At 41.1% G+C, this 23,034-nt stretch overlaps 2 protein-coding genes and 1 long non-coding RNA gene across 7 annotated transcripts in view; 1 reads left to right on the top strand and 2 right to left on the bottom strand.

Moving 5' to 3' along the window:
- Nucleotides 1–7,263, bottom strand: part of LOC116721509 (uncharacterized) — a 17,665-nt gene extending 10,402 nt beyond the window's left edge. The window contains exon 1 of the long non-coding RNA XR_004339612.1: nt 6,578–7,263. This is a non-coding gene — a long non-coding RNA (uncharacterized LOC116721509). The remainder of the gene's footprint in view (nt 1–6,577) is intronic.
- fzr1b (fizzy/cell division cycle 20 related 1b) overlaps nt 1–8,168 on the top strand; it is an 8,645-nt gene extending 477 nt beyond the window's left edge. For all 3 annotated transcript variants that reach the window (XM_032565278.1, XM_032565280.1, XM_032565279.1), the window contains exons 2-14: nt 88–271; nt 1,315–1,416; nt 1,537–1,600; nt 1,697–1,824; nt 1,911–1,993; nt 2,096–2,279; nt 3,455–3,520; nt 3,605–3,707; nt 3,816–3,997; nt 5,131–5,364; nt 6,202–6,306; nt 7,263–7,355; nt 7,579–8,168. In XM_032565278.1, coding sequence (XP_032421169.1) covers nt 194–271; nt 1,315–1,416; nt 1,537–1,600; nt 1,697–1,824; nt 1,911–1,993; nt 2,096–2,279; nt 3,455–3,520; nt 3,605–3,707; nt 3,816–3,997; nt 5,131–5,364; nt 6,202–6,306; nt 7,263–7,355; nt 7,579–7,620 — 1,464 coding nt within the window. In that variant the 5' untranslated portion in view covers nt 88–193 and the 3' untranslated portion in view covers nt 7,621–8,168. The remainder of the gene's footprint in view (nt 1–87; nt 272–1,314; nt 1,417–1,536; nt 1,601–1,696; nt 1,825–1,910; nt 1,994–2,095; nt 2,280–3,454; nt 3,521–3,604; nt 3,708–3,815; nt 3,998–5,130; nt 5,365–6,201; nt 6,307–7,262; nt 7,356–7,578) is intronic.
- Nucleotides 8,079–23,034, bottom strand: LOC116721498 (importin-13-like). 3 transcript variants are annotated; one of them, XM_032565271.1, is made up of 21 exons: nt 22,680–23,027; nt 22,066–22,191; nt 20,615–21,255; nt 19,487–19,627; nt 19,281–19,422; nt 18,970–19,136; nt 17,367–17,487; nt 14,939–15,086; nt 14,105–14,286; nt 14,000–14,026; nt 13,775–13,909; nt 11,944–12,093; nt 11,766–11,846; nt 11,523–11,660; nt 11,328–11,424; nt 10,328–10,380; nt 10,186–10,252; nt 10,045–10,103; nt 9,854–9,943; nt 9,606–9,787; nt 8,079–8,380 (listed from the first exon to the last, which is right to left on the bottom strand). In XM_032565271.1, exons 1-21 carry the CDS (start codon nt 22,746–22,748, stop codon nt 8,287–8,289), a joined length of 2,910 nt encoding a protein of 969 aa, XP_032421162.1. In that variant the 5' UTR covers nt 22,749–23,027; the 3' UTR covers nt 8,079–8,286. The 3 variants fall into 3 exon arrangements, with proteins under 3 accessions (XP_032421162.1, XP_032421163.1, XP_032421164.1); XM_032565272.1 differs by having other exon boundaries at nt 8,079–8,320; XM_032565273.1 differs by lacking the exons at nt 8,079–8,380; nt 9,606–9,787; nt 9,854–9,943; ... (1 more) ...; nt 10,186–10,252; nt 10,328–10,380 and adding an exon at nt 10,387–10,588 and having other exon boundaries at nt 22,680–23,034.

Genomic DNA, 23,034 nt, shown 5'->3' with positions numbered 1-23,034 from the left:
TCGCCCCGGCTCGTTAAACGTTCTCGAGCCTTTAAATCGCTCCTTGGTGCTGCGTGATTTGAATGAAGTTTGTTTTGGTTCATACAGAGATGGGGATCCTCTGCGGATTTCCTCACCGGGAGGGAGCGGAGGTGTAGAGGGGGCGGGAGAGCCACCCCCCCCCCCTCCTCCCACAACCCACAGCACTGAACGGATGGACCAAGAGTACGAAAGACGGCTGCTGAGGCAGATCAACCACCAGAACCTGCACACAGAGCGCCGCATGACCAAGGTGAGCAGGACAGCAGCGTCACTAATGCACACAGTTTAGTATTAAGGTCAGTCATTAACAAAGACTTCAGCTCTGAGTTATCACTGTGCTGAACCTCCTCACGGGGTTCCTAAACAGCGTGGGGGGGGGGAAACGCTTAGAAAGATTACAGTTGAGGGGTTTTTCCTACAGAAAAGTATATTAGAAGATATTACAGCATAAACTTTGTCTTTCTGGACATTATTCTCCGCCTCATTGTCATCCATCTATTTGTCAATCCATGTTATTATCCGTTCATCCATTTCCATGTCTATTTAGCATAAGTAAAGATCGTTTCAGCACTTTTGCAACCCTTTGATAAACACTTAATTTTTTTTATGCGTTCTAGATTTATATATTCGTTTATTAGGCTCTTTTTTTTTTAAATCTGGGACCTCAGTTTGAATTTTGTAAATGTGAGCTGGTTTGACTTGAATCCTCTAGTTCGTATGTCCATCCATCCATATATTAGTTCATTTACATGTGTGTTTATTTATCATTTAGCAGAGCTAATTTCAGCCTCGGCTCTCTTTTTAACCCTGTTAATAAATACGTAATTTTCATAAGTACTCGATTTATAATGTTTATTTATTTAGTTATTGGGCTTTTTAAATTGGGACTTAAGTCCGAATTTCATCACATCAACATGTACACGTGAGGCTGTTTGACATCAAAAATCTTCATCTATACATCCATGCATACATACATAAATAATAATACATGCATCCATTTACATCTGTTTTTAGCATTTAGCAAAGATAATTTCAGCATCAACTCACTTTTATAAGTTCTTAATTGTTTTTTATAAGTACTTGATTTCTTTATTTATTTGTTTCTTAGACTTCTTTTTTAACTGGGACCTTAGTCTGAATTTTGTTCCATAAATATGTAAATGTGAGCAGGTATGACGGTAAATCCATCCTCCTTTCCGTCTGTTTTTCGGTCAAACCGTGGTGTTTGGTTCTGACAGAACGGTGTGTATCCTGTCCTCAGTAACCATGCCGGGCTGTCTGTTGGTTTCCTAGAGTTTAGGAGCTGCCTGCAGCCCTCTCAGTGTGCAGTCAGGGGACCGCTTCATTCCCACCCGCGCTGGAAGCAACTGGAGCATCAACTTCCACTATGCCAACGTAAGAGCTTTATGTTACCCGTCAACTGCGCAGGCTGTTCATTTCACAAAACAAAAAAAACACTGAGCTCTTTGACCAGTCGTGATTCAGCTGGAGATGCTTCATGGATTTTCTCTGCAGGAGAACTGCCACTCTCCCGCGCAGAACCACAAAGCGAAGGACGCCGGCTCCGACTCCAGCAAAGGTCAGAACCCCGCCCGTCCCGCTCGCTCGCCCGGCAGCCGTTGTTGATCCCTGATCCTGACCCGCTCCTGGGTTTCCCGTGTCTTTCCTCCGTTAGACGCCGTGGCCTACGCCGCCCTGCTGAGGAACGAGCTGCTTGGCGCCGGCATCGAGACGGTGGCGGAGCCTCACGCCGACGACCGGCGGCACGAAGTCCTCGCTCCAGACTCCTGCAGCCTTTTCAGGGTGCAGATCGCCGTCAAATCCTCATCAGACGGAGCCGCTTCAATACGACCTGAAGGTGTAACGCTTTGTGTGTGCGATCTCTGCAGTACGCTGTCCACACGAAGAGAGTGCCTTGCGATGGCGGTAATGAAGTCTCCCCCTTCTCACTTTCTCCGCTCAGCAACAAGAGGTAGCAAACGTCCCACCTTACAGTTACTGGAGTTTCTGTTCAGCTCAGATTATTTTTTCTTCTCTCTCTCTCTCTCTTTTTCTCTCTCTGACGGTTCTCCAGTCACAAGCTGCTCCGTTCGCCCCGCAAACCGGCGCGAAAGATCTCCAAGATCCCGTTCAAAGTCCTGGACGCTCCGGAGCTGCAGGACGACTTCTACCTCAACCTGGTGGACTGGTCGGCAGGAAACCTGCTGAGCGTGGGGCTGGGGGCCTGCGTCTACCTGTGGAGTGCCTGCACTAGCCAGGTCAGACGGGAGCAACACTGCTCAGTAAAAACGTTGATTGATCGACTAACGATTAATTGTTAGGGTTAGGGTTAGGCTTAACCCTAACAGAAAATTGTGGTTTTCTCGCATTACTAACCTTAGACATACCTATAAAATATAGCAAAACAAGAACCTCTTAGGTTGCTGAATAGAAACATAAAAGATGACAGGAATAAAATATGTGAAACAAAGAACACAGAGTTGGAAGTACTCTCTGCAGTTGCTCTTGAAGGAATGTTAAAAGCTTGCTGCATGAAGTGCATTATTAATTCACGACAGCGCTCGCAGTCAGCCTTGCTATCATGGTTTGTTTTTTGTTTTTTTCATCATGCTGCAATTTGTCTGTTATTCTCTCTGTCTGTTTGTCACCTATGAGGACAAAAGGACATCTCTCTTTGTAGATGGGAAAATAAAGGAGTAAATTTCTGCTCAAATTCTTAGAAAACTCGAGATTATTCTCAGAAATTTTCTAGAAAAAAAAAACCCGTGGAAATTTCTGAGCTTGAAAAGTCAAAAATGTTTAGAGAAAAAGCTCAGTGAGTACTACTAAGGTGAAACTTAAGGAGCTTGTTGTTCTGTTACATTTCAAAACAGAACCTCATGAAGTTCGATTGACATCCCACAACCAACTTTGTGTGGACCGTTTCTCTTTCACATTCTGATATGGTCCCGCCATCTTTATTTCTGTACCAACTGGCTCTGCTTGAGGATGACCTTTGTTGTTTGGCAGCCAAACTACAGCACTAAAATAAGGTCTAAGTGGAAGTTTTTAGTAATTTGATTAGAACAGCTCTTAATTGAATAAGCCATTAGTGGACAATTAATTGTAAATCGATTGTGAAAACATGGTCTGTTTTTAATTTAAGGCACTTGTTGAATGCGGAGGCAGCTCTTTGCTATCGGTTTAATTGCCAGTTTTATCCATTCATTCTGCCACAACTGACCCTTTCAGGACATCCAGGATTTTTATCATGAATGATAGAAAATGAAAATGAGTTTGATGTAAGTCCAACTGTGACATCGAAAACAGGTTTCGATATTTCCCACAAGACTTTGTACAGTATTGGGATGGATAGGAATAGATGTGATATGCTTTATATTTGTTTGTAAAAAAAAAATAATAATGATAATTAAAAGCTCTCTGTTACCAACAGGTGACCAGGTTATGTGACCTTTCAGTTGACGGGGACTCTGTCACATCGGTGTGTTGGAATGAGCGGGTGAGGATCCTGAGCGTTTCAATCTGCTGCTTAGATACGTCTGAGGAGAAAAAGTGACTCTTTGTTTTCCTCTGGATGACTCAGGGGAGCCTGGTGGCCGTAGGAACCCACAAGGGTTACGTTCAGATCTGGGACGCAGCCGGAGGCCGGAAGCTGACGTGTCTGGAGGGCCACTCGGCCCGAGTAGGTCAGTCCGGTCCCAGCCGAGCACCGCAAGGCCGAATGGCGCTCACTCAATCAGAACGATGAGGTTTTTTTTTTTTGTTTGTTTCTGTCGGAATCTTCGGCGCTGCAGGTGCGCTGGCGTGGAACGGGGAGCAGCTGTCGTCAGGGAGTCGGGACAGGGTGATCCTGCAACGGGACGTCCGAACGCCGCCCGCCACGGAGAGAAGGCTGCAAGGTCACCGGCAAGAGGTGTGCGGCCTCAAGTGGTCTCCGGACCACCAGCACCTTGCTTCTGGAGGCAACGACAACAAAGTAAGGCACCTCAAGCGGACGCTAGTAGAGATGCGATCCGATCTGATAGGAATTTCTCTATCGGTCCCGATATTGAAAAAATTCGAGATTTCTGTTGGTGACAATGTGTCCATAAGAACAGATCTATTCTGTCTAATTCTATGCTTTGTGCTCTGAGCGACATTATGCCTTATTTATTTATTTAAATTATTATATTTAGAGTTCCTAATTTCACTTCTTGAACCATTTGAAAGAAGTTGCAGTTTATTTTTTACATGTTTGACCAAGCTTGTGAAGCTTTTGGTGTATTTAAGTGTGCTGTTCTGGTGCAGAGTTATCAGAAAAATTTTCAATTCATTACATTTATATTTGTGGTTGAAAACAGAAACGTTTTAAGTTAAATCATCAATGTTTTTACTGTATCAGATCGGTATCAGCCGATACTAAACCTTACACAAGTGAAGTGAAAAAAGTGGACCATTGCGTCTTTAAACTGTATTAGTCAGCCTTAGCTTTAATTAACTCCAGGATGCTGCCACCAGGGGGCCATAAACCTGCATAATATACATAATATTAACACCAAAATATCAAGTTTGTATTTAAAAAATAAAAAGAAACTACCTTTAGATGATATAAGATCTTTATTAAACACTTATGCAATAAAATAACTAACAAACGTAATAGTAGTAATCATACAGAAAGAATGAGTTTTTCTTCTAAACATTATGAAGGTGGGTTTGTTAAATACACCACATACAAACCAGAGGTACAGAAAAAAATCTATTCTATAGAGAATTAAAATTCCTAGTCCTGACGATTCTGAATTGATTCAAAATGCTCCAACTGATTTTAGGCCGCTTAAATGTTTGTAAAACAATTATGTATTTTTTCAAAAATTCTTTGATGTTTTTTTGTTTTTTTTATTTCAGAAAAGATCAGGCAGCTAAGCTGACCTAATGCTGGCAATTTAAAGTTACAGAATTTTATGCACAAACTTATTTTTCTTTCGATATAAACTAATGGAATTTGATACAGTATAGATTCCTATAGAATTGTTGCAAATAAATGTGCTGGTAGGGCTGCACAGATTTTGTCCAGCAGCATCCTTACTCTCGTCTTTTTTTCTTTTCTTTTTTTTGTTCCCGTCCGTCCAGCTGCTGGTGTGGAACAGCTCCAGCCTCGTCCCCGTGCAGCAGTACAGCGACCACCTGGCGGCCGTGAAGGCCATCGCCTGGTCCCCTCACCAGCACGGGCTGCTGGCCTCGGGCGGCGGCACCGCCGACCGCTGCCTGCGCTTCTGGAACACCCTGACGGGTCAGGCGCTGCAGAGCACCGACACCGGCTCCCAGGTCTGCAACCTGGCCTGGTCCAAACACGCCAACGAGCTGGTGAGGAGGATCATCCGCAACCCATCGTTAGCGCAGAGAGATTCCGTGGCTGATTTATTGTGATTTCTCTTCAAAAGCCGTGAACGTTTTTCTTGTTGAATTCTTATTTTTTTTTCCCCCAACATTTTGGATAAATTGAAAATTTTACTGCCTTTAAAAAATTGCATAGTTAAAATAAAATAGCAATTTCTCAGAGACTTCCAAGGGTTACAGATTAGGAATAAATCTTATTAATTGCATGATCATTTTCATGATTGTATGTTTTTTCTGTGTCTCTGTCTCTTCCTACCAAAGACTGGATAACAAATGTCTTCAGTTTGGTGCATTGGTCTCAACTACACCGCAAAAATGTTACATCTTGCCAAGCATCTTTTTCTAGTTTCTACTGCAAATATCTTAGTGCACTTAAAATATGACAAAACTAGCTCACAAGTAAGTTTTCAGCAAGATGTAGCAGCTCGTCTTAAGTCAGTAATTCTGTTCTAGTTCCATTGGCAGATTATTTCACTTAGAAAATGGGAAAAATGTCTGGTTATAAGTGAAATTTTGAGGAAAAAAAACCCTCTTGAGAATAGCTTAGGCTTCTTCACACAGTAACAACGTCCACACAGAAGAGTGTTGTTAGCGCAACCTTAAATATGGTGCATTCAATGGTTGTATCAGACCAGTCCATCTGGTCAGCTGTAAAATCAGCCAGTTACCTTAATAAGCTAATGTCATGGTTCATTTCTGAATGTATTCCACAAATAAATACATTTGAAAAAATATTTTCAAACTTTCCCCAGGGAAGTCATATTAAAATGTGTATGTAATTACATGTCTTTTGTTTTTGTCCAGGTAAGCACTCACGGCTACTCTCAGAACCAGATTCTGGTGTGGAAGTATCCGTCTCTAACACAGGTGGCCAAGCTGACCGGACACTCCTACAGAGTCTTATATCTGGTATGTTAAGAGCTGCTTTGACCACATAACAAAACATGCAGAGGAAGCAAACTTGGCAGAAACAGTGAGAACCTTCCGTGTTCTCGCTCTTTTGATTGCTGCTTTCTTTGCACGGATCCCATTGAAATGAAGTCCACTCTCTGATCCATTCTCTTCAAATCAATCCAATTCGTCAGTGGTGGGCACCGCTAGCTAAAACGTTAGCTGCGCTAACCCTAAAGAACATATGATGCACGTTAGTTTTGCTAACTGTAAAGCACTACATATACACAAAGACTCCAACGCTGTCGCCGATTTCATTTTGACATAATTCACGTTATATGAGACCCATAGATGCTGTATTTATGCTTCCAACTTGTTCAGCTGTCTGTGTTTTATGTTGTTCCTGTACGTTTCTATGAAACGTTATTGAAGTGAAACAAGGGAGAACACGAGGACAGGAAGCTGCATAAACAGCCTGCACACTTCAAAATAAGAGCATGAACGGAGACGTCTACTTGAAGAATTCTTTAAAGTCGATAACAAAAACTTCAATACAGACGTAGAACTTTAACTGGCAAGTAAATTGGTGCTTTAGAATTAATCTGGAAAAATGAATTTAGGGGAAGCCGGGTGTGCCAAACGTTTTCATTGCTAGAAAAAAAATGCCAAAGCGCTAAACAAAAAATTAGCTCCAATATTAGCGCACTAGCGAATTGGCAGAAGTATGTACACCACTGCAATTCGTTCTAATGCAACTCCGTCATATTGCTTCAATGTGCGTTTGTGAATGTATTAATAAATGTCACTACGGGAATGAATTGCAGATGTCTGAACCGTTTGGTTACCGCTCCACTGTAGTTACTGTAGTTTCCAGCAGGAAATGGTAACTACAGTTACAGTTACCAAACCTTGAGCTTCGCTCGAGGTTTCATGTTTCCACAAGATTTCATGTTCTCTCACACGGTCCTCATCAGGCCGTGTCTCCGGACGGAGAGGCCATCGTTACCGGAGCCGGAGACGAGACTCTTCGCTTCTGGAACCTCTTCAGTAAAACACGATGCACTAAGGTAAAAAAAATAAAATAAAATGTTTGAAACAATTTTTTCAAACAACAACAAAAAAAAATCAAAAAACTTTAAAAGTGTAAAACTGAAACAAGTTTTGAAACTGAAAGACAAAATATTGAACTGGAAATAAAGATTTGAAAGTAAAAGAAAAGTGCGATCGCTACACTCCATCTTAAAAATCTCCAAATAAAATAATCACCATTTTCTTTCTCTCTCCAAACAGGAATCAAAGTCTGTGCTGAACCTTTTCACAAGGATACGATAGTGGGCAGCCATTGGTCGGGGAGGCTGCAGGAGGATCCTGAGTGGATCAAATTCACAGACTCATAGACCCTCTACAGTGAGCACCCACCTCCACAGAGACTGTCCTAGTTCAAACATTTTCCACCCTCCCGACGACGACGACCGTCGCAGATTAAAAACAGAAAGTCGCTACGCGCGCTCTTCTTAAAAAGTCGCTCTTGTTCTCCTTACTGTTGTGGATGTGATCAAGTTGTTTTTCTTATCTATTAGCAGATATGAGAGTTCTAAGTTATACGATGTAATGATGGAAGCTTTTTTTTTTAAAAAAAGAAAAGAAAAAAAGGCTGTAACGGAGAGGAGGAAAGAGGGGGGGGGGAGGGGCTGGACTGGGATGTTCCCATACAGCAGCAGCATGCGACTGGAAAGAGGAACCAATCAGTAAACACTCATTCACCTGCAGCAACAGATTGCTTTAATCAGTGTTGTTGTTTTTTTCTTCCAGTAAATGTACATTCATGGCACTGTGACACTTTCTGACAACTATTTTATTAAAAACATGTCCCACAGTGACTCAGATGTGCTTAACTGTCCTCCGAATGCGCGCGTGTTGTCGTGTCCAGGTGTTTTTCTGTTCATCCAGCGCCTCGTCCTGAGTGGATCGTCCCGCTCCGGGTTGTCCTGCCGACGGCTAGCATTCAGAGAAGCCGGCCCCCTGCAGCCCCCTGCAGAGCAGAGAGAACTCCTTCACCGTCTCCTTGACGCGACGCTTGTTTGTTTGTTCCCTGGAAGGAAGGACACCTTGGGTAGGAAAAGCTGTTAAAGTACCAGCTTAGATCATCAAGTGATTCCTGAGTTTGTTCACTGATTGAGTAAAACACAATCATAGATAAAAAAAAAAATTTTTTAGTTTTTATTAGTTTGACAGTAGAGGCTTTTATTTTAAAGATCTGAAAACACAGTGAGATGCTGGGCTCCATAAAACTGATCAAAGAATTTTCTAGGTTTTTGCAAATAAAAATATGCAATTTCTTAAATAACTTTTTTTTTTTTTACAGTAGCATAATCGAGTTCTGACTGTTTTGAGAAAAAAAAAAATCTTTAATTTGCATAAGCTAGTTAAGTACAAAAAAGAAAAATGTACCTCTAACAATCACTTTAAAAAATACAAGTAATGGAAGCATTTGAAATCATTTTTCAGGTTTCTAAGAAGCTTTTAACTAGTAATTCATGGCTATGGATTAGCCATGAATTACTATGGTAGATACTGTAGTTCTTAGCTAATAATTCCTAAGTGTAAATTAGGAAGCTATTAACTAGTATTTGTTCCCCTGGGGTTTAAATAGGATGTGACACGGCTCCGTTTGTTTTAGACGCAGACATAATCAGAAATTTATGAACTAGCTGAACTAAATTATTACTATTAAGATAACTATTAGTTTATGAAGATTTATTACTCTAAAATTATAAGTACTTCTTTTTTTTTATTGGAAATTTTATGTTTGAGATATCCTTTAATCTCCCATGGCAACCATTCAGCTGTGCAGAACGCCTGTATGGATCTAACCCTGCCTTCGAGGACTAATCTCCTCAGAGCTGCAGTTCAAGCCTCTAAACTTCCTCTTCACAGAGCAGCCCTGGCCCACGACTCCCTCACTCAGCTCCTTCAGACTAGCCAGCAGCAATTAGCAAACACCCAGAGTAGATTATAACACTGGTAAAAACGTTAACCCTCTATTAAAGGGTTAATGGAGGAGCCATGTTGTGTTGACCTCCTGAAGGTGGAGTTTCAGAAAGAGCAGGGGTTTTTAAAGAGACAGAGGCCCATTTTCAAGGCATTAAATTACAAAGTCAAATTTCTTTTAAGTCATATTTGATCCATAATGCTTCTTTTAAGAACTGAATTTAACATAGTTTCTTGATTGTGCTATAAAATAACACTGTGTGCCTGGAAAACACATGATACCGTCCTAAAATATAACACCTGGATTACAGCAAATGTTAGCTTACCTCAGGATCTGCTGAGAGAAGGTGTGTTTCTGCTCCATAGTCACATGTGCCGACGGGAACCCGGGGGTCTGCAGGGTTTCTGTGAGCCACTGAGACAGCAGACCCGGACTGTGTCTGTTCAGACTGAGCAGAACCTCGGAGAAGTTCTCTGCCAGGCTGCGTGAAGAACCCCCTCCGACTGCCTGGGAGAGGAGCAATGCAGACGCATGAGGGCGGATCAGAATAATGCAGACGACGAGCCGGTCTACCTGCAGCACCGTCTCTGTCAGGATCTTTCCATCACTCTGCAGCACGTCGTTCAGAGCCGGCATGTCTTTGCAGCGACTCAAAAACTCTGTCTGTTGGTAAAATGACAGAAAATGAAAATTGTATGATTTAAGGAAAAATTGTTCCCGATCTGAAATGTCACACCTCCCTCGCCCTCCCATTTGCTGCTTACAAAGAATAGGCAGGCTGCTTTAACTGTGGGCGTCTCTGGGAACTTGATGGACAGAATCCCTGCAGAAAAACAGGAGAGAATATTTTTGAAGCCCTGCATTTTGGAGTTTTGTAAAGAACGTCGTCCTGCGCTGGTGCTCACCTGAGTAAAACAGAGCTTTGACGTCCAGTTGGGTCGACGGGTACAAGTCTGGACTCCTTTTAAGAATCTAAATGTTTGACAGACAAAGAGCAGCTGTGATGTTTTCAGTTACTGGCTGCGTTTCAATGCGCCGTCCACCAACCTGAGCGTGGAGGTTCATGAATGACTCTGCGATGTCAGGATGATCCCTTGGACCTGCCGAGTCACACGTAGAGCACAAAGTACTGTCACCCAGTGTTGAGTCGCTCAAAATTGCTTCAACTTGCCTCCAAAGATCCAAACTTTATTAGATTTGTTTCGAATGGAAGCTTTTCAGATTTTTCTGAACGCCGTTCTTATTTTCAACATACCCGGGGATGTTGAATCATGTAAAACGTGGAAAAGAATCACCTAAATATATTGTCTGTAAAAAAATGCATTTGATTGGATTAGTATGATAAACACAATTGAAATATGGTTGTTTTTAAGTGGGGTAAAATAGTTGTTTCATTGTTCTTTTTTTAATCCTCCTAAAGTTTTTACATCACCTGAGTGAAGTTGGCCCCAGCCCACATTTTTCAAATCTAATGAAATTAGTGTCAAATGCGTAAAAGATTTTGTTTGTGCCCCTATCATTTTTTTAAAGATATTAATAAACGTTTCCAGAGGTCACAAAGGGTCAACCGGCCCCCGAACATTTACAAAATCAAACAAATTTTGCGTCAAACTTTTAGTTGCACAAAAATAGCAAAATGAATATGTATGAATTTTGTTTGATTCCGGTGATGTGGGATGGAGGAGGGCAGATTGATCTCTGAATACCTCTGGAGACTTTTTAAAAAATTATTTTAAAAATGAGAACGGCACAAACTAAAATTTTTGCTGCAGAACTCTAACGGTTGATTGACACCACATTTAGTTTGACTTGGTAAATGTGGACTGGCTGGTTGGCCTTTGATGACCTCTGAAAACGGTTATGTCTGTAAAAGGAGAGCGGCGCAAACAAAACCATTTTTGCTGCACAAACGTTTGACACCAATTGAGGGTTCAACTTGACTCAGGTCTATTAATCCCTATTCAGATGTGTTTGAAAAATTTAAATTTTGGAAGCAAAATAAATCATGACTCAAATATATGCAACAGTGTAATACAGCCCTTGTTACCTTGCTGGAATATAGAAAGCGTGGTTGAGGTCAGCACTTCCACAAGACTTCTGACGCCTGACATGTGTTGCTCCTCTCCAGCAAAGATAAGCATCATCTAAAGAGAACGTGAAATTAATCCTGGCTTTTCCACACCGAGCAACGTTTTTATGAAATTTTATTATTTTATCCCAGCTCAGATCTGTGGGTCCATGCCTGACGAGTCAGATCCAGGGCAGGGGCTTGTGGGTAAGTGCTGTAGATTTGTCCCAGCATCTCACTCAGCCGAGCCACCATGGGGCCAAAGTCGTGCAGCAGGGTCCGGACTGATTTATCAAAGACCCTGCACACTGCCTAGGATGAGAGGGTCATTAAGCATGCAAAGGCTGATGAAATATGTATGTAGCAGTCAGATGAAGCGATGAGTGAGCTAAAAAAAAACAACCCAAAAACGAATACCTCAACTACTTCCGAGTCATGAAGCCATTTGCTAATGATGGTCTGAATTAAAGGGAACACTTGCTGCAGCACAACCACAACCTAAACGTGTAGAAGAATAAGGTAAAAATATACAAAAATATAACTTTTCACTTTATTATTGCGCCATTTTCATTGATTTATTTTTTGGTAAACTAACTGGGTTTTGAATGCTCTGTGCAGCTGTGAGTCTGGGGCTGGCGTCTTCTTCGTCTAAGCCATCCGCGTGCCTGTTGACATCCAGGGTGGTAAACAGGCTGGACAGCAAACCCAGGATGGACATGATGCCTTGCTTAGTGGCAGGGTCAGGCTATTGAGATGGAGAGAAATGTGATTTTGACATTTACAGACGTTTCTTGGTCTCGCAGTCAATGTTTAGATGATTTAGTGCGACATTTTAAGTCTCCAAACCTAATTCTATCTGCAGAACTGATCATCAGCTTCATTGGAAGGGTCAACTGATTTGTTTAAAGGAAATTTCATCTCCTCTACACCGTTATATTAATGTTGAGTCCAGACAAACCTCTAAGAGAAGAAATTATGCTTCCTACTTTTGATTAGTGGAAGCTATGTGTAGACACGAAGACTATTTAATGTATGCACACACAGAATCTGTTTCAGAAAAAGTTTCATCCACATAAACTCACACAAACCCGCCCCTGAGTGTTGGTTTAATCATTCCAAACCTATAGGGGGCAGTGGAGCGCAAAGCTAACGCCTATAGCAGACGATCAAATTACTTCAAAACAATCAAGACTTCCGGTTAGAAATTAAACATGGCGCCAGGAGGTTCATTTGTGTGGACAGATATATACCATACGGTAGGTTTACTTGAGGCTCCTTGGCAAATATGTCACATTTAGTAAAGTCAAGGTTTATTTATATAGCACATTTACAACAACCTCAGCTGACCAAAGTGCTTCACAACATCACAAGTAGATAAAAGGAAAAGAAAAAGAAATAAAATTAAGTTTAGTAAAACTAATAAGACAAATATAAAATTGGCAGAGATACCAAAAGCTAAAAGCATGAATAAAAAACCATTTTAAAATTTAGCTGCAGCAACAGCACAATTGTTTTCTTTTTCGAAGAGTATCGTGACTGTCATTCCCTCATTGATTCTTCATTTATGCTCCCACTAGCTATTCTTTTGATGCTATGTGTATACTTGTATGTGTTGCTTTTCATTGATACAAGGTAGCGTATTAGAGTGTAAAGTTATTAAAACACAACACAGGTTGGGAATGATGTTATAGCAAGTTTGAGGACTTTAAGCATTAATTGTCTCGGGCTGCAGCGCGCGGGACCCCAAGTCTGTCTTTTTCCATGTACACACTAGTGGTGGGCATTTACCGTATCGCTTATAATTTATCGTAATAAATTTCTTTAAAAAAATTCTCATTCATCATTGTCATGATACATAATAAAGGATTGTCTTTTTTTATTTAGTATTTCCTCCTCTGTTTGTTCAAGGAAAAATATAAATAAATGCCAAAATATATGATTAAATGACATTGCCGTGTGCAGTTCCGTGATACAAATCACAGTTGTTGTTTTTTTATCTGACTGGTAAAGAAACATGTCATAAATGAGTTGGGTTTTTTTTAAGAGCGGAATTTGTTTGTGGCGCTGTGCCAGCTATACAGTTAATTTAAAAAAACAAGTAGTAAGAAATCTTTATCATAATGGTACCACAATTCTGTGGTAAAACTTTGAGTCCATACCGCTCCCCCTTAATACACATGCAAACACAAGTATTGAGTTTTCTCAAATCTCCACTTTGGTTGGACTTTTTTTAAAAATAAATAGTCGTTTTTAGTTTTACAAAACTGAGTTTTTGTGGGTATGAAAGGCCAAAACGCATAAAAATGTATTTGTTTTCCCACATATCCAGATAGGTGTGGTCTTGGTCTAGGCTTTTATGTTTGCACAGGCCAGACTCCAGCAGTTATTTAGTCCTTTTTGTAAACTCCTTTGTGCTTCAGGCTTACCTCCTGCCGAACCAGTGAGTCCAGCTGCTGAATGTGAGGGCTGATGAGTGAGTGCAGTCTGCCTAAAATCTCCTCTGCTGGCAGGGCTGACAGCAGGAAACCCAGGGCCTGCATCAGCCACATGCACTGGCTGCTCTGCACACACACACATACACACACACCAATGCAGCTGGTTGTCTTAAAACTAAAAACAGAGCTAATAAGATGTCCAGGGTGCTTACTCACCTCATGGATTTCTTTCACCAGCACGTCCTTACGGAAAAGAGCAGAAAAGAAACAAAATAATCAGAGTTGTGACGACGTGGAGGCGTGACGGGTCGTGTGTCAGACCTGAGACACGGTGAGGATGTCCTGAGCGTAGGGTGCCAGGTCCTGCCGGCACTCCCTGCAGATCCGCTTGAGTGTGGAGACGCTGGAGACGGACAGTTCCGCCTTCACAAGGCCCCGCAGCACCATGGGTAATATGCCACCCAGCATCACCGGGTGGTCCGCCAGCCACTCAGCCAGTGACCCTGCTCGACATTTTTGCCTCGTTACTACAGCAGCCTAAAGCGGACTCCGGTTTCACAAAGATGGTTCGAACCAAATTCTGATCGCGTTCCGAGATTATTTATAGAATTTAAACTAGGGGTGCAGCGATCCCCGTTTTTCTGCTTGCAATACCAATACCGATATCTGAGGTTTAGCATCGGCTGATACCGATCCGATGCAGAAAAACAGGGCTGAATTTACTTAAAATATTTCTTTTCTTCTTTTTTTTTTTAAACACAGGCTTTTAGGAGTCAATTAGGAGTATGGCAGCCAATGTAAAATAAACAATAAAGAAACTGAAACTGACAAAAACATGTTTAACTTGGTCAAATATGATCAAAATAAACTGCAACAAACCTTCTTTCAAATGGTTCAGAAAGTGCAATTAGGAATTCTAAATATAACGTAAAAGAAACAATAAACCACGACGTCGCTCAGAGCACAAAGAGTAGCATTAGATTAAATAGATTTACCCTTATGGATTGTCACACCTATTATTTTTTTTTCAATATTGGAACTGGTACTGGTATTAATATTGGATCGATGCATCTCTAAATTAAAAGTTAGATTAAGAAACATTATCTGTTTTAAGTGACTGATTAGAGCCTTTTACTTCAAAGTTGGGGTTTATACCTATGGTGTACATGACGGTGTCGGCCAGCATCACGTTGCTGATGTTGATTCTAGGGATCAGACCGATAAGACCGGGAATAACGTCAGAGTAGTTCACGTCGATGGTCTCGGCGATGGACTGGAAGCCGAACAGCAGCGCTTCGATGTCCTTAGGAGAGCAAAAACAGCAGGCTTCAATCAATCGATCAGTTTATGCACTTAATTGAACAAATTTCATCATTAATTCACAGACGCATGCTCTTACAACACTTACTGCACATAAGTGCAAAGGGAGCAGAAAGAAGAAAACAAAAACTTGTATGAACCTTCCCCCTTTCTCAGTAATTACAAAATAAAATTTCATGTCTGTTTTAAATAAAATAAAACCTTTATTCATTTTGAACTAGTAAAAATATGAAATAAATGTTTACTTCAACTTAACTAAATAAGTTGCAAACAATATATAATTCCCTTCATAATTAATGCAGAATTATATAAGATATGGTTTTCTTTGTCTTATAAAGTGTTTTTAATTGACTTGAGAGCCTGAACTCTTTCATGCACCAGAAGGCAGATTTCTTTTAAAGTAATTTTACTTTTGAAATCATATGTCTGTCTGTTATTTCTGTCACTAGATCTCTAGGCAAAGAACTTTTGCAATTTAATTGGCAGCGATCTCTTTCTAGCTTTAAACATAACCGATAGCGGTTATAAATTAGCTAAATCCCATAGTTTCAAGATACTTCATTGAACAACCAATTTATTAGCATATCCTCTAGCATTCACTTTGTATAAAATTCTCATAACTTTCTTTTGATTTTATATGTGTGGCCCCATACCTCTATAGAATAAGTCAGATATGGAACAACAAATTGATAATATAATGTCTTCAGTGTTGATAGTTATAAAATGTTTGGGGTTTATTTTAAACTTCATTTACAAGTCTAAGACTTTTACAGTTTTTGTTTTATGTATTTTGTGAGATTTCCGGTTAAGATTACGACAAAAAAAAAGTAACTTCATGTCATTTACAGGAGATTGTGGACAAGAACAAAGATCTACAGCTCCAAAATGAAGAAATGACGCCGATCCACATTCTTCCAGAAGCTCCAGAGAACAGAGGATGTGTTGGAATAAACAAGGTTGTTTGGGTATGTTAACTTTTAACTCCGTCCATCCGCTTTTCTTTCTCTCTGTCTGCTCAGAAAATGTTATTTGCATTGCAAAATGTAACCAAAATAATATCGAACCCAATTGAAAACTTACAGCATGCGATGCAGGTGCAGCTCAGTAAATTACGATATCACTAAAAAGTTCATTATTCCAGTGAAAGTCATATGATTATAACTTGCAGCTAAACAAAACAAAAACTTTGATTTCTCAGAGAAATCTGCAAACAAACAAAAAAAAAAGAAGCACCAAATCAAAGTTGAAATTAGACCAACTGAATTGAAAAGGATCAATAATGAGCCGAGAGCGGAAGAGGAAGTTCAAACCATATCTTCCATCCATTATCAGGCAAAGATCATATCCCCTACTCCAGCATCTCTCTGTCCAGTTTTCTAACCATATGGTCAGACCAACTATTGAGTGCACATGTTATACAGTACATCAACACACTTTTCGGTAGCAAAAATGTATTAATTAGTCTTGTGTACTATTCAGATTTTCTGAGTAATCCAAATAAATGTATTCTAATTTACTGAGATGCACCTGTTCATTTCACTTCAATTCGCCTGCAGTTCACAAGCAGTGGATGATGTGGCATTTTACTATTAGAGGGGCAGTATTATGTATTTTTCAGGCACATATTGTCATTTTATAGGTTTTCCAATGCAACATATATCAGATACAGCTTAAAAGAAGTTTTACTTGGTAATTTAACGCCTTCAAATTGGGCCTCTGTCTTTTTAAAAACTCGTCCTCTTTCTGAAACTCCACCTTCAGGAAGTCATCACAACATGGCTTCTCTATTAACCCTTTAACAACATTTTTACCAACGTTGCACTGAAAAGTAGCTCACATAATGAGCTCAGCAGATACGCAGTTTCAGCTGGTGTTTGCTCATTTCTTCTGGCTAGTCTGAAGGAGCTGAGTGGAGAAAATCACCGGAGAGGGCTGCTCTCAAATCAATCAATCAACTTAATTTATAGCATTTGGTAGATTTGAGCTTCTGTGAGGCTGAAGCATAGAAACTTGGAAACTGCAGCTCAGAGGAGGAGCTTCGTCCTCGAAGGCGGAGCTAGGTCCACCCAGGTGTTTTGTACAGCTGAATGGTTGCCATGGGAGATTAAAGTATTTCTCATGCATGAAGGAATCAAAACAACACTCCAGGTATGTTTTTGATGAGGAAATAACAATATAACATGATGTAAAGCTCAAAAAAGTCGATTTTGCATGACACTACCCCTTTAAATTCTTAAATACTTAAGCTTGTTGATGTCATTACCTGCCACACCGCTGACTGTTGGGGGTCCATGAGCAGCCTGCCCAGCCTGTCATAGAGGTTACTAAGCAGCTCCGCTCCCAGCATTTCATACACATACATTAGAGTATCTGAGATGTCCACCCTTGGGGATAAAACAGCCGACAGGTTGAGGGTAAATAGCAGGTATGAAGCAGCTAAATATGCAGCGACTTGTTGCTGGAGGAATTTTGTTTAGAAATCCAGATGTTATAGTATTTGTACTGCCCAAGTCGTTCCACATTTTGCAGCATTACGACAAAGTATTTTACTGCAATTTTTTATAGATAAAGTAAAGTAGTGCACACGTGAAGTTGGGGGGGATTAACATTTTTTTTAAATATATATATTTTTAATTACTCAGTTTTCCACATGTAGACTGAACTCTTTGTCCATTCATGTTTTCAGATTGGATGGAAAGCATTTGTGAACATGAGTTTTCAGGTCTTGTCATAGAGTCCAAAATGTATTTTTTGTCTGAACTTTGACTGGGCCATTGTAATTCTGTTTGCATGTTGAGGGTTGTTCTCCTGCCAGAACAGGAACTTCCACAGTGGCTCTTGATATTTGAAAAAAAAAAAGGTAGAACCAACAAATTAAAAAAAAAAGATATTAATCCACATTTGAGCTTTTTTTTGTTGTTGTTGTTTTGTTATTTTTCCATTGAATTAACTCTGCATTGAATTTCCACAACAGAATTACCCAGTTATCAGTAATCTTTATTGTTTCTTTGTCACCATTCCATTGAAAACTAAGTGCTTTTTTGTTTACCCAATTTTCCAAAAACATCAACATCCCGTAGAAGAAAATGTATAAATTCCCTCTTCATATGTTTCATGTTTTTCTTTGTTTTAAAACCAAAATGATCGTTCTTTTACAAAATGATTTTCTGCATTAGATATTGATTAAAACTTTTTAAGTTGCCTTTTCACAAAAAGGTTTTGTAGATCTAACGAGTTTTGTGTAGCTTGACTGAGAGCAGAGGCGACTCTTTGGTTTGTGAAGGTTGCAGACTCATGTTCTCGAAGGTAAATCTCCACCCCAGTCTCAAGTCTTGCAGGACCTAATGGGAGTTTTATTCCAGATTGCCCCGGTTTTAGTTGCTCAATGACAGTTTCAAGACTGTCATGAGATGCTAAAAGCTAAATTTTCAGACATCTGAAACGATATTCCACAGTAACACTGATGACACCATCAGTTGTTGGCAATCACTGCCAATCCACCTTATTTGCTTTTGCCGCTCCTTGTTGAATCTCTGCCTGGCCGCATGGTTAAAAAAATGAGCAGAGAGATGTTGGTGTATGGGATGTGATTCTTGCCCATTATGATTCATGTAAGAGAACTTCCTGCGTCTCTCTACTTCTGCTCTGCTTCCACAGAGCCTCCCTTTCAACTCCCCAGGGATTTGGGGGTCATCGTTCAGGTATTTTTTGAGATGCTAATTAGCTGCTCTCAGTTGTAAAAGCAACAACTTGTTGCCGCCGTTATGAAGTTTGTTTGTTTTAACACTGCTTTGATTGAGAAAATTATTCTGCACCTGACCTAGACTAAGAGATGTTGGAAAACTTCCATCCCTTAAGCGACGTACCTATAAATTCGAAACTGCTCTTTGTCATCAGAAGACCAGGAGGCGTATTCCTCCTGGGAGGGATAGTGGGATTTGAGCAGCAACACGTCCACCAGCTGGAAGTAAACTGGCTTGTAGACCTGCAGGTACACTGCCTGCTTCTCTTCCTCAAAAGATAAAATGTCATCCTGAATGTTCAGCACAAAGTAACAAAGAGAGAAAAAAAAACAACTATAAATAACCAATATAATTTGAACTTGCCCAACTTTTTGCTCGCTGGGCTAAAAATCTGAGCAACCTTTAGTGTTTTAATGCCTGCTCTGTTTCCATACCTGCAGTGTGTACCAGAAGGTGAGTGTCAGGGAACTCGTGGTCTCATTAACCGGGTAGTGTCCAGGAATACCCGTACAGAATAGAATCATGTTCACCAAAGCCAGATACTCCTGCCAGTGGTCCGGCTGTCCCAGCAAAACCCTACCAGAGACAAGCACATGAAAACACCTGTGGCAAACGTGGAAGTTTTAGTGTGTGTGCATACCTGGAGTGTGTTTCCCCCAAAGCGACGGCAATGCGACAGATACCGTGGGTGGTCTCCATGTCCCCGTCCTGAGCTGCTGTCTTCAGCTGGTCGTAAAGGCCCAGCACCATAGGCATCAGGCTCAGCAGAACGTTAATGAACCTCCACACAAGAAATGAAATGACACTTAAAGACGCTTCACAACAAAATCAGCCATTCCCTTTCACATGCTGATGATAGTAGGCTACTGGATAGTCATCACAGATGCCCTGGGGCTCACTGACAGAAGAGAAGATGCTATGCTGCGCCATTGGCCCTTCTGACCAACACCAGAGGAAAGTCGGGTGAAGTGTCTTGCCCAAGGACAACAATAGAGAAGGACGGGGTTAGGGCTTGAACCAGTGACCCACCGATAACAGGACGAACTCCTACTACTGTCGCCATCATCGTCCGCAAAAGTTAGGGGTCACACCACTAACTGTGTTTCCATTACAAATGTGTGCAAATCTTTGTTGATATTCTGCTAATGTTGGAAAAACACAATTTCGCAATTGCAGTGTTTTCATTAAATAAGAAATTAAATTAAAATCACATGTGAATAAGCTTGTTCACGCGAGAAGTCATTAAAAATCATGGTGTGACTGATGTAAACAGCTATATAAAACATATTCATAATTCGCCATGGCGCTAGCGCACATGATCTATCGACCACTAGAGGAGACATTGGCGTCTTATTCAGGCGTTGGAGCAACAAGCTCCTTATACTTTGAAGCAGCTACTTATGCTGTCTTTTATGGAAATTGTAGTCAATTTTACAGAAGAGCTATGGATTCCAAACGTTCAAATGACACGCAACTTTTTGTGAACTGTGAATATATTGCAAGAGCATATTCACGGTTCATAAAAATATGCTGTGAGAGCTCTGGTGGAGCCAGCTGCACATTGTCCGAAAACCCCACCCAAAAGCAAACCATCATCATCCTCCTCCTTCCTGTCGTCTTCTTCATCATCCAAAATCCGGCTTTTGATCACGTGACTCGTGTGATGTGAAAAAGTGTTTCCATTGCAGTTTTGCTATTTCGATATGGCCGAAAAATCACCTGAGCTACTGAGATCTGATGGCCACCAAAGATCCAGCTTGGTGCTCACCTCTGACAATCCGGCTGTGTGATGGCAGTAACTATCGTCTCCACTGCGGTGTCGAACAACCCTGGGTCGGACAACGCCGCGAAACAGTCCTGGACCAATTCCTGGCTTTCCCCCAGTGGCACATCCAGCCCCACCCAGCTGGAGAGGCAGCGGAGAACTTTCTCCTTCACCTGAACGGACGAATCCTGACTTTGTAGGAGCTGTCGGAGCATGCCACACACCACAGCCCACTCCCCGACCAGAGCTTCCCTCAGCTGGGTGCGACGCGCTCGGGCCAGACGGCCGCTTTGAAACTCCTCTGGAAGTACGGTGAGGAGCTCCAGTAGAGCAAGGCAATGTGCATGGGGTTCCTGAGAAGCCTTGGCACCAGGGTTGTCTTGAGAGTCCGGTTCCTGAGGTTGGAATGCTCTCACCATGTCTGCCACTGGCTCAGACCACGCCTGGGGGATTAGGTTAAGAGCCATCGATGCTAGTGCCACACACAGTCGAGTGAGCACCATTTTAGGGCCAGAGGAGAAGCATAAGATGTGGGAAAGAAGTTGCATCCTGAGGTCCTCATGCTGCTCTGCGGGAAGGTCTCCCCAGTGACGGCAGATCTTGATGTGGAGTGTGCTGGCGCCGAAAAACTGAACCTCCGGGATCTACAAAGAGACACATTTGAAAATAATTTACCGTAATCAAAACTCAACATTTGACCAATTTTCTGCAGGATGATGAACACTCCCCAGCATTCTTCCTTCTAGCATGTCCATCTTAACTTCTTTTCCTAATCAGTTGTGAAAGTCTTACAGAATCCAAAAGATAGAGATCAGAATGTTGTTACTGATTTCAATTTAAAACACAAAACAGAACAACTCTGATGTACTTTGTGTTTACTGAACGTCTCAGTCTTTCTCTCACTCTCACAACCTGAACAAACCAGAGAGTCTTTTTTGTTGTTGTAGTTCTCTGTCAATAAATACAACAAAAATGCAAACTGAAATCAGAATTGCATCTGTAAAAAACAAAGGTTTCCAAGTAACCCTAAGTTCAGTTAGCACCACATCAGTTAGCAAATCCCACAGTTTCTTTTTTTTTTAAACTTGCAACATTAACGAGCTCAATCCAGCCGTGATACCATTTCCAGATCTAAGCTAAACTTGCAACGCAAATCATGCACACCAGAAGTTCAGACTTCATTTTAACCTCAGATGCTAAATTTAGGTACAATATAGGTACGTCGTCCTTCGGTAGAAACTTCCTCACTGAAGAGTGTTGTTTAGCGTGCCCTTGGGGCTTACATATGGTGCATTCACTGGACGGAAAAAGAGCTAAAGAATTTTGATACTAACTGACCAGTCACCGGTCAGAGCTGGTGAAGGTGAAAATCGGCCGATTCCGTTAAATCGGTGCCTCTATAATAATAATTAATAAGAACAATAGGAGTAGTGGTAGAATTTGGAAAGCAGAACCTTGTCAGGGCTGAGCAGGGCCCAGCAGAACTGCCATGCCTGTGCTGAGGCCTGGGCTTGGGTCAACCACTTCTGAGCTACGTTCTTACGCTCCATGTCCGGGTCGAAGTACAGCTGGTAGAGAGCCTGGAGAGGGACGAGCCGGCAGACACAAAGAGAAACTCTGGATCAAAATAAGTCAAGCAGGACATCAACAAAAACAACTACAGGAAGTATTTAACTGGCATGAAGTAAATACATTTAAAAAAAATCATATTGGCGTTTATCAACAATCATGCATGCTGGGATGACCAATTTCTTAGATAGTAAATATGCGTTGTCATAGGAACTAATCTGAAACACATGCTGTTGGTTATTATTAGGACAGCATATGCTTAAAGCTGGAATCAAGTTACAATTGGAGGAGCTTCCAAAAACGCTAAACTACAAAAACTGAACCCGTCTCCCCCCTAACAGATGTTTTATTTTTTATTTTATTCTAATGCAAAACGGACTAATTAAAACGACAAGAACACACAGTCATATATCTGTTAAAACAAATATGTCAAGTTTAGGTCACATTGTGCCTCTGACTCTCTAACACGCTTTCCACAGACTTATTTCAAGTAACTCACCGTCTCAATGTTCTCCTGTGTGAACTCCAACTCCACCGGGTTCTGTCCCGGGACGGGTGCGGACTCCATCGGGCACAGATTTAATAATAAAAAAAATGTAGTTTTCTTACTAATGATCCTCACCTAATTGAAACTAGAAAGTCTCCTAAAGTCAGATAAACGCTTCAGCCTTCCGCACAGTCCACGCGCGTGGCCAATTTTCTCAGGTGTGACGACATGCCGGCCTCGTGAGAACGACAAGATAAAAAACAAAAACAAAAAAACACAGAGAAGAAGAAAAGAAATAGACTCGCCGCAAAAATATTCTAAAAACTAAAATGCTGCAGGTCGACCTGCGCAAAGCTTGCAGTCGTTC

This window comes from Xiphophorus hellerii, chromosome 6 (assembly GCF_003331165.1).
Source record: "Xiphophorus hellerii strain 12219 chromosome 6, Xiphophorus_hellerii-4.1, whole genome shotgun sequence".
Lineage (NCBI taxonomy): Eukaryota > Metazoa > Chordata > Actinopteri > Cyprinodontiformes > Poeciliidae > Xiphophorus > Xiphophorus hellerii.
Note: the sequence above shows the minus strand (reverse complement) of the source record. Positions and strands in the feature narration are given on the sequence as shown.

What these genes read in the sequence shown, in the direction of transcription:
- LOC116721498 (XM_032565271.1), bottom strand. Translation starts at nt 22,748, where the DNA reads ATGGAGTCCGCACCCGTCCCGGGACAGAACCCGGTGGAGTTGGAGTTC. An exon ending in ACATCCTCACCGTGTCTCAG is followed by an intron (nt 14,027 to 14,104) that starts GTCTGACACACG and finishes CTTTTCCGTAAG; the next exon opens with GACGTGCTGGTGAAAGAAAT. An exon ending in CCCTGGATCTGACTCGTCAG is followed by an intron (nt 11,425 to 11,522) that starts GCATGGACCCAC and finishes CGTTCTCTTTAG; the next exon opens with ATGATGCTTATCTTTGCTGG.